At 40.9% G+C, this 11062-nt stretch overlaps 1 protein-coding gene across 3 annotated transcripts in view; it reads right to left on the reverse strand.

The window, feature by feature from the left end:
• The window catches only part of FNIP1 (folliculin interacting protein 1), a 128882-nt gene extending 118544 nt beyond the window's left edge, over positions 1-10338 (reverse strand). For all 3 annotated transcript variants that reach the window (XM_065873553.1, XM_065873552.1, XM_065873551.1), the window contains exon 1: positions 10247-10338. In XM_065873553.1, the coding sequence (XP_065729625.1) occupies positions 10247-10338 (92 nt within the window). The remainder of the gene's footprint in view (positions 1-10246) is intronic.
• Between the last annotated feature and the right edge of the window lie 724 nt (positions 10339-11062).

Below are 11062 nucleotides of genomic sequence, written 5' to 3' on the forward strand. Positions count from 1 at the left end.
CCAACTCTGCCACTCTATTAGGATTACACTAGGGTGTAATCTCTCTGGGGTGACTTGGGATAAAATGCCGTTGTGTCAAGGGATACTATATACTGGGCAACGTGAGTACAAGGAAGCAGATCCCTAGAGCTCTGGCTGTGTCCCCAAAGAGCCAGGTTAAATTGTTGCTCCACTTCCCCATAAGGTCTGCTTAACAATCAGAAGGTCTAAGGACCTAGTATGCTCAAGTGGAAAAGAAATTCCATGGTACCTCAAAACCTCTTGTGTTCTTGAAATAAACTCCCACTACCAAAAAGAATACATTACTCAATGGATAAAAGAATGAGTTCATTTACTCATTCTTTTATCCATTCAGCATATACTGAGTACGTCAGAGAAGACTCTGTGTACACACACATATACACACTCATATTCTGAATGAGAAAAATGGTAGGAAGGGAAAGTATGAGGTGTTACAAGAGATATAAATAGAGAATCTAACCTATTTCTGGAAAATCAGACCATTCTTGCTATCTTAAAAAGATCAAAATAACAATGGAATTTTCCTTTAAATTGGTAAACACTGATGTCAAAGAAAAATGTGCTCAAAGTACAGAGAAATAACTACTTTAGACAAATAACCCAAAACAGAAACATCCTTGGTTAAAGGAATTAAAATTTTTTCAATCAGTGACTATTTTTATTCATTCACTCATTCATCAAATATTTACTGAATGCCTTCTGTGAGTCAAACACCAGGAATACAGCACTAAACAAGTTAGACCATGGTTGTGCCCTATGGAACCTACAGTCTAGTGAAGTATATAGGTCCATAAAGAAGCAATTACAACCCAAGAAAATAACTGCCTTGATGCAAAAACATGGTTTCTATTGTAGCCTTAAGAGAGATGTGTCGTAGCCATGTAATTTCAAGCAGTGTGCAAACATGAACCAGAATATTCTCAAGAAACATCAAGTAATCTGATTCAGAGCCCACAGCTAGAGGAAAAATTAGAAGGAAGACTGGAAAGAATAAACTGAAGGATGAGGGAGTGTGGGAAAGAATTTTAACATTTGAGAGACTACCATGCCATTTAATCCTCAAAACAACTCTAAGATGGTAGATACAACGGACAATCTTTTCAGCATCCTCTCCCCCAGTGTAACATGCATACACCACAGCACCTTTAATGATGACATGATACTGCTTCCCAAGGTTATATATACAGGAACCACTGGGGCAGGGATCTGAACCCAGGTCCATTACAGTAAGCTACAACTCTAAAGGAGGCTGACATGAAAAGCTGAAGAGCTTGGACTTCGTTTAAAAAAAGGATCTGGAACTCAAATGTCTGAATTTATATCTTAATTATATCACTTACTAAATGTGTGACCTGGGACAAGGTCCTTAACTTCTCTGTGCCTCTATTCTCTCATCTATAAAATAGGGATAATCAGACCTACTTTATAATAAAGCTATTGTGAGAATTAAATGAATTAATATGTGTAGAGCACTTAGAGCAGTGCTTGGCACAGAGCAAACCACTATTAAGCAACAGGGAGTCAAAGGAGATTTCTGAGTGAATTGACCAGAATTATGGTTTAAGAAAGTCAATTTAGCAGGATAGTATAGAGGGGAACACATATGAAGTGGGAAAGTTATGGCAAATTTTTACAAAAAGCATTAAAGGTCTAAATGAGATGATGGCTGTGGAAAATGAAAAAGAACTAAGATGTTGCAGAATTTGAATCAACAGGACTTAACAAATGACCAAATGAGGCAATTAGAGGAAAGAGTAAAAGATGATTCTCTGACTTTCAACTTGGTAGACTAAGAGAATGGTAGTGCCAGGAACAGAAGTAAGATTGTGTAAGACTAGTTTAGGACTCCTTTTAATAAAGAAGATTCTACACGGGGAGGGGGAAGGATAAGCTGGGACAAAGTGAAAGAGTGGTAGTGTATATATATGGACATATATACACTACCAAATGTAAAATAGCTAGCTAGTGGGAAGCAGTTGCATAGCATAGCACAGGGAGATCAGCTCAGTGCTTTGTGACCAGCTAGAAGGGTTCGATAGGGAGGGTGGAAGGGAGGGAGATGCAAGAGGGAAGAGATGTGGGGATATATGTATATGTATAACTAATTCTAATTCACTTTGTTATAAAGCTGAAACTAACACACCATTGTAAAGCAATTATACTCCAATAAAAATGTTTTAAAAATAAAAATTAATTTAAAAAAAATAAAGAAGATTGTTATGTTTTACATGGGGGAGTTTTTTTTTAAACAAGTCTCTCCTAAAAGATAACTTAAACTCATCAAGATTTAAGACAATAGTTATTATATTAGTAAGAAATGAGGTCCAAGTTTTATAAGTTGAATATTAAAGCTGCATTTTTTACTAAGCTATTTTCTTTCAATAAACATGGTTCCAAAAAACAAATCTAATACCACTACTTAGAGATGGAAAAGCAAATCAAATTAACAATAAAAAGCTGGGACAAAGTGAGAGAGTGGCATGGACATATATACACTACCAAATGTAAAATAGATAGCTAGTGGGAAGCAGCCACATAGCACAGGGAGATCAGCTTGGTGCTTTGTGACCACCTAGATGGGTGGGATAGGGAGGATGGGAGGGAGATGCAAGAGGGAGGAGATATGGGGATATATGTATAGCTGATTCACTTGGTTATAAAGCAGAAACTAACACACCATTGTAAAGCAATTATACTCCAATAAAGATGTTTTTAAAAAAAACAAAAAAAATTTGTATTTCTTATTGCAAAATTAGACTCTTAGAACCAAATATTGATTTCATTAACATGAAATTAACTTAAAATTCTCAGCTTCTCACTTTAATAAGATACGCTCTCACAGGAGTCTCTGTAAAGAATATTATAACTTCTATCTCTAATATAAGATTAAAAGGTACAGTTTATGAAGGGGTGTTTTTTTTTTAATTTAAAAAAACTTGTGGGCTTCCCTGGTGGCGCAGTGGTTGAGAGTCTGCCTGCCGATGCAGGGGACACGGGTTCGTGCCCCGGTCCAGGAAGATCCCACATGCCGCGGAGCGGCTAGGTCCGTGAGCCATGGCCGCTGAGCCTGCACGTCCGAAGCCTGTGCTCCGCAACGGGAGAGGCCACAACAGTGAGAGGCCCGCGGCGTACCGCAAAAAAAAAAAAAAAAAACTTGTGAATGAACAAATGTTTAAAAATCACATTAAATAAAAACTTCTTAAGTATGATTCTTACAAGCATTGATAATATTGAGAAGCTAGCCTTTAAAAACTTCAGAAGCTCAAAATGTGACATAAAATCAGAATACTGAAAGTGAAAAGATATCGCAGCACTACAGATTGCTTCCCCTACAGAAATAGAAAGCTTTAGCAGTGAAGCCATTTCCTCCCTTTTCATTTAATACACATCTCACTCTTTCCCCCAAACATGCCCCCTCAGAAAAAAAAAAACCATTAAGATCACCAGTTGTCTCTAACTTGACAACTCCAACTATACTTTTCTGTTTTTGATCTCATAAGGCCTGTCAGCAACCAGTATACAAAATAATTTATCACTCCATCATTTTTTAAACACTTCCCTTTCTGAGCTTTCCTAACGCCACACACCACTGGCCTTCCCCCTATCTCTCTGGCCATTCTTTCTTTGTAGACTTTCCTCCCCCACATCTGTACATTTTAGATTTCCTCAGTACAAAATCTGTTCTTTCCAATTCTCTACCTACATACACCCTTTTCCTAGATTATCTCACCCATTCCCTTAGCTTTAATATTGACCATTGACCCTAAGCCCACGTTCATTATCTCCAGGCCCACGCTCTACTGTGAACTCCAGATTTACTTTATTAAACTGACAAATAAATATCTCATTAGTAATTAACACTAGACCAAATGTCCAAAACAGAACTTCTGACTCTTTCTGCCCTTAAAATTATTTAACATATTCATTCTACAAATATTTACTGAGCACAAGCTCAGGCACTGTGCTGTATACACTGACTCACAATGTGAACTTGAGGGAGAGAGATGATAAGTTGTAAAAAGAACTATGAAGTATATAAACAGTGTGCTCTGACAGAGAATAGGGGAGAGAGCTGCTACTTTTGATGAGGTGTTCAAGATAGGCCTCCACAGTATCATAGTCTCTCCTTCGAAAACGGCATCTACCTAGCTGCTCCAGACAGAAACCTAGGCATTTGTTCCCCACAAACAACCCATCATGTGGCTTACAAAGTTCTAACTCCAAAATACACCTTGAAGTTGAAGAGCGCTCTCAAGCAAGCAAAGAAGAGAGGTGTGGACAAGTAATGACAGCTGTGATAGATGTCACAGCAGGAAATACAGAAACCTATGGAAGAAAATTACAGTGAAACCAAACTCAGGGAGAAATCAGAAATGGCTTCCTGGAGAAAGAATAATTAGGATAAGCCCAGATGATCAGTATAAAAAGCTAAACAAAAAGGTATATAAAACTACGCCAAAAACAAAGAACAGCACAGCATGGCACATCCCAAAACCTAAAACAAATCCAAGGTGATAAAATCATAGAAAAGGAAGGTGATTAGATTAAGACAAGTCCAGAAGAAAGCAACAAGTTATCAAAGATTAATGAGATCAGATCATGTCAAAGGGCACAGAAGTCAACTTGAAAAGTCTTCCACTGGCTAAATACGGGACAATTTGATGGTAATGGATTAAAACACATTAAAATCCAAGAGGTGATGGTAATACTAAAAAATGATAATTAAAATGAAAACCTTCATTGAACTCATCATAAATTATTCTCAAAAGTGATAAACTTTGATGCTGACTTTCCTGTAGCAAATAACCAAATAAGTAGTAAGAGAAAGTTCTTCCAGGAAATAAATGCAGAAAGAATTAAAGAATCAGAATATTACCATTTGCATCCCCTAACAAGATAATGGATTCAGGCAATAACCAACAGAAGACGCTAAAACCATTAGTGAAGGGTGAACTTTATAATGGAAGAATAAAGCTGATACCACCTGAAACCACTGATCAATCTTAGCAGCACTAAAAAATGGGACAAACAGACATTACGTATGGATACGAAGTACACTGCAAAATCTTTGGAATATTTTAATTAAAAAAAAAAATGGGGCTTCCCTGGTGGCGCAGTGGTTGAGAGTCCGCCTGCCGACGCAGGGGACACGGGTTCGTGCCCCGGTCCGGGAGGATCCCGCGTGCCGCGGAGCGGCTGGGCCCGTGGGCCATAGCCACTGGGCCTGCGCGGCCGGAGCCTGTGCTCCGCACCGGGAGGGGCCACAGCGGTGAGAGGCCCGCGTACCGCAAAAAAAAGAAAAAAAAAAAACAAAAACTGAACCTGAATCTAGTAAACTAACCACCAGTTTTCAGGAAAGAGAGAATAAGTTATAGCAGTGGTTCTCAAACTTGAGCATTCAGAATCACCTGGAAGGTCTTGTTAAAAGATTGCTGGGAACCAGTGAATTAAAGGAAACCATTAGAGAGCAAACAGGCAAATAGACAATGTGGGAAATTTCATAGGAAAAATACCCAGTTTAAAAACAACAAATGCTATTTTTAAAAGGGAGGGGGGGAGGCCGTTGTGGAATAAAAATTACTTAAGACACATAACGGCAAATTCAATATGCAGACTGATTCAAACAAACCTACTGTAAAAAGACATCCTGAGACAACTAAGAAAATTTGAATATAGACTAGTAGATAATATTAATAGATGTATATATATATATATATATGTATATTTTTGGGGGGGCTGCATTGGGTCTTCGTTGCTGCGCACAGGCTTTCTCTAGTTGCATCAAGCCGAGGCTATTTTTTGTAGTGGTGTGCGGGCTTCTCATTGTGGTGTCTTCTCTTGTTGCAGAGCACGGGCTCCAGGCACGTGGGCTTCAGTAATTGTGGTGTGCGGGCTTCTCATTGTGGTGGCTTCTCTTGTTGCAGAGCACGGGCTCCAGGCACGTGGGCTTCAGTAGTTGTGGTACGCGGGCTCAGTAATTGTGACTCGCGGGCTCTAGAGCACAGGCTCAGTAGTTGTGGCACACGGGCTTAGTTGCTCCGCGGCACGTGGGATCTTCCCGGACCAGGGATCGAACCCGTGTCCCCTGCATTGGCAGGCGGATTCTTAACCACTGCGCCACCAGGGAAGTCCCTAGATATATAATATTAATAGATAATATAAGGGATAATAGTAGCTTAATGGCTATGTTAAAAAATGACCTTATTAAAAAAAATTAAAAGGTCAAGACTAGAGACTTCACAGAAGCTACACCACCACAGGCTATGTTAAGGAGTTTGGTCCTAAACTGAATGGTTTTATACATAAGCATAAGATCATCACAGCAAAAACAACTTCTGGTTGTGAAAGCCATGCACTAAAGCACTGCATTAACTGCTCAACATGATTTATCTCTTTGAATCCTTAAAATACCTCTGTGTTGTGGAGATTTTAAATTCTATACCATTTTGCCTGCTGACCATGATCAGAATTAGCATTTTTTTAAAGGATGAAGTGTTGAGAATAGTTTGGAGAAAGGCAAGAGTGATGACAGAAAGACCAGTTAAGAGGTTGTTAACTGATACAGACAAAAAGAGCAAACATTCATGTATTAGGAATAAAATAAAAATACAGAAACTGTTTTTTGAACAAAACATGAATTATGTCCTACAGATATATAACTCTAAAACAATCTTCTTCGTCAAATTAGGCTTCTTTCAAGAACTTTTTTTTGAGACTTAGCTTATTTATTAATACAACGCAGTTTAGTGTTACCTTCACTAATATACCTCATGACAACCCTGCACAGTTGCCATTATTAACATCATTTTTAGATGAAGAGAATTTTATTTTTAAAGCAATCATTTTATATGTACTGCAGTTATTAGACTTACACTTAAATCTTACTTCCCCTGGAAAGTGGCCTGATGGAGAAAACATAAAGCAGTATCTTCCCTGTCTTTCCCAAATTCTTTAAAAGATTAAAACAAATTACTGTTTTAGTTCTATATATGATTAAAATAATATTCTCCCTGTGATACCCTACACACTTACCTCCAGCTCAAGAACCTTAGATAGGACAAAACACCAGAAACCTATAAGGTAAGGGAGTTCAGACTGAATGGAAGGGGGTAATCCCTGACCATCTTTTTCAGTGGAGTAACCATGAAAAACAATACTGAAAAGCTCCTAAGACTTCTCTATTTCAGGTCTTTCCTACCCAAGAGCCCTATTATGGCTTATGACTATTGGGCCTCATATATTGTTTACTCTAGGAACTGACTCTCACAGGCTGAGCTATAGTTAGTTGCCAATGGCTGTGTCCAAGCCTTATTTAACAACTTACACTGACTAAAACAAACAAAACCAAAACAGTATTCTAGAATGAAAACCATGGTATACTGGAATAAAAACTAAATTTTAGTCTACTCAAAAACATGAGTTACATAAAAAGATGCGAAACACCGTTTATTATTTGGAAAATGCAAATTAAAACCACACAAGATACCACTATACCCATTAGTATGGGAAAAGAATCTAAAGAAGAGTGGATATGTGTATTAATATATGTATAACAGATTCACTTTGCTGTATACCTGAAACTAACACAACATTGTAAGTCAACTATACTTCAATTTTAAAATTTTTAAATAAATAATAAAAATAAATTTTTAAAGAGACTCCAATATGGTTAACATAGTATATTTTATGTTAGGTGTTTTTTACAATACAAAAAATTTTTTTAATTTAAAAAATCAGACTAACAATATCTGGATTTGGAGAGAATCTGGAGCAACTGTAACCTCATACACTACTAGTTGGAATACAAATGGTACAACTACTTTAGAAAAGTTTGGCAATTTTTTTAAAAAGTTAAGCATACACTTAGCATATGACCCAGCAATCCCACTCCAAGAGAAATGAAAATGTATTTCCGCATAAAGATTTGTTCACAAATGTTCACAGCAGCATTGTTATTACAGCCCAAATCTGAAAACAACCCAAAAGTCTGCCAACCAGTGAATGGATAAACTGTGCTATACCCATACAATGGAACACTATTCAGCAAAAAATGGAACGAACTACAGATAAATGCAACAACATGGATGAATCTCAAAATCATCACTCTGAGTTAAAATAGCCAGACACAAAAGACTATAAACAGTATGATTACATTTATATGAAATTCCAGAAAAGTCAAAACCTCTGTCATTAGACAAAAGCAAGTCAGTGATTGCCCTGGGTGAGAAGGCATTAAGAAATGATAGCAAAGGGGCATGAGGGAATTTTTTGGATGATGGAGTGTTCTAAAACTTCATTGGGGTGGTGGGTACACGACTGTATACATGTAACAAAATTCATATAACTATAGACTTCAAATGGCTCGATTTTATTGTATGTAAATTATAGCTCAATGAAGGTGTTAAAAAAAAAGACTGGGTTGATTAAATTTGCAAGTTACTAATTGTGTGACATTACCCAGTTTTCATTTCCTCACATGTACACTTCTACGCATTTTTCCATATTGTACTGCAGTTTTTGTGCTTACACATAATTCTTACACATAAAAAGGATCATGTAGTTATCTATACTGCTACTTGCCCTATCTCACAAGGTTGTTGTGAAACATCACATGAGATAACTGATGAGAAAGTGCTTTGGCAACTCTAAAGTAGTACTACACAAACATATAGTAGAGTTTACATTTTAAAAAAATTAACTTTTTTTCCCAAGAATAACTTGAGATGCTTGGAAACTTGGGTACCCCAAAGTAAATCTTTACCCAGAAATAGAAAACCTATTCAAATGTCACCTTTTTAATATCCCTCCTGAACTTGCTTTCTACTAACCCTTGATTTACTATATGGCTCAATGTAGTACTATCTATACTGCACTTTCACTTTTCAAAAGAAAAACACTAAAGAAATCTTTAAAGTCATTAGATAAGCATGGCAAGACATTTATTTCCCAGTAGAAAAGACCAAAAGCTAGATAACTTTTACTAAGTACTGTTCCAAAATGTTTACCACTGAGATTTTTCTTCCTCTAAAAGTCAAATTTCTTTCCATTTAATACTTCAATTCCACAAGTTACTGAATGTTTAGTAATGGGACCTGCATTAGCAAGAGAGAGTGAATAATTTTAAGATTATCAAAACCTTTTCAACCAGTGTGGTACACTCATTCCAGACTCTGGCTACTGCAAAATTTAACAGATACTCATCTCTTCCTACTACTACTGTACAACTGGCCTCTATGCTATCCTACCAGGTTTGAGTGATATTTGACATTTAGCCTAGTTACATTTACAAGTTTCCACACGGCAACAAGTATGAAGGCTGTTTGAAAGACATAATCTCTTCTTCAAATGCAGTTTCGAAACTAAATTTTACCTAGAATTCAGGTTTATATTCTATTGTCTTACAATTTTTAAAAGTTTTTCTATCAGCAACAGGTACTGTAACCAAAAATTAAAGCCTGTAATACCACAAAATATGTTGCTACCGTTCTCAATTTTTAAAAACTCGTTTTTAGTAACAGTTCCAAGGGGATGGTCAATTCTACGGCCATGCTTCATTTGATTCAGCGCAGCTTCATTCTGGTCAGTAAAAACCACAAACTCTTAGGTTTCACATTTCTCCTTCGGCAACATTAAGGCCACTGGGTCCGGTATGTGCACACCTCCAATTTAGGTTTACAAATCTGAAATAACAGCAGCTTGCCTACACGCTCCTCCGGCGTTCTCTACTCCGAAGGTTGGCCAAAACGTGCGGCTCTCTCCACAAGAGCAACCAAGCCGGAATGGAGCACCCAGAGGACGACTGGCCGCGGGGAGGAGGGGAGAACTTTTCGGCCCGGAGGACGGCGGTAGAGGTCCAATCCAGCCCGCGCCCAACTCTACGCGTCGCCAGGAAGGCGTGTGGACCCTAAGCTCAGGCCGCGATGCTGGATCCGGAGGGGCAGAGTAGCGCGTGGCTGCCGAGCAGGACGTAAACAAACAGCCCCGGACGAGGGGGAAGGGGCAACCGTGGGAGAGGGGGGTAGGCGAGACAGGACCTCGCTCGAACCCTCCAGCGCAGGTCTGCAGCTGCCCGGCCCCTCCCGACCGCGGCCCTGATCCCGGTCCCGGGGCGACGCTGCCGCTCAAGCGTAAGCACCGAAAGCCCCAGCGCCTCTGGAAGCCAAAGCCCACTAGGCCATCGGCTCCGCGCCCCTCGCCGCTCGCCCCTCGCCCTGCAGCGACCTACCTGAACGCGCAATCCGGGTCCCTCGCGTCCCGACCGGGCGCGCCCAAACCGCTCCTCTTGCTGAAGAGCTTCTGGAACAGCGTAGGGGCCATGATGGCCACGGCCAGGCCGGGGTCGCTCCACAGGGCACTCGCCAGGCCCCCGCTGTTAGAGCTGCCCCGCCACCCCCATAGGCGCCTCAGTCATATGACAGAAATTAGTCACTTCAAACGGCCACGGCGCGCGGGGCGGGGCGCGAGGCAAGGCCGGCGTCCATTGGCTGGCGGTGAGCCGCATCACGTGGTGGCGCGCGGAGCAGGGTGCAAGGCGGGGCCGTGGGGCGGAGCTGGCGCCCATAGGCTGGCCAGTGGATGTCCTCACGTGGCAGCTCACGGGGCGGGGCATGTGGGGAGGGGAGGGGCGGGAAGCTGGGGTAGCTGGGGACGTGAAGAAGTAACGTGCACCGGTCACGGTCCTTCTCCGTGACGCTGTTAGTTGCTACCTGAGTCTACAGCAGGGTGCCGCGGGGACGACGCCAGGGACTTTGGAGTGTAGAAACCTTCCGCTTCCCGCACCCACGACAGAGAGAAGTTCAGGGCCCCACTGGCAGTCGCCCCTTTCCCGTCGTCCTCCCCTCAGTCTCTGCGGCTTCGCGCCTCCGTCCACGCCTGGCGGAGTCCGGCGGCCCCCGGAGCAGACCAGGTGCGCGAGGGTACCCGTGGCGCCGCGGCACATGCTGGACTTTAAGCCCGGGACCACAGGCCCGCCCACGCTGGGCCGCGAGAGGTTTGGGCTCAGAGCTTGACTGAGCGGGGCTGGCTCACGGGTCTGGTGGAG

The sequence above is a fragment of the Phocoena phocoena genome, chromosome 3 (genome assembly GCF_963924675.1).
Source record: "Phocoena phocoena chromosome 3, mPhoPho1.1, whole genome shotgun sequence".
Classification (NCBI taxonomy): domain Eukaryota; kingdom Metazoa; phylum Chordata; class Mammalia; order Artiodactyla; family Phocoenidae; genus Phocoena; species Phocoena phocoena.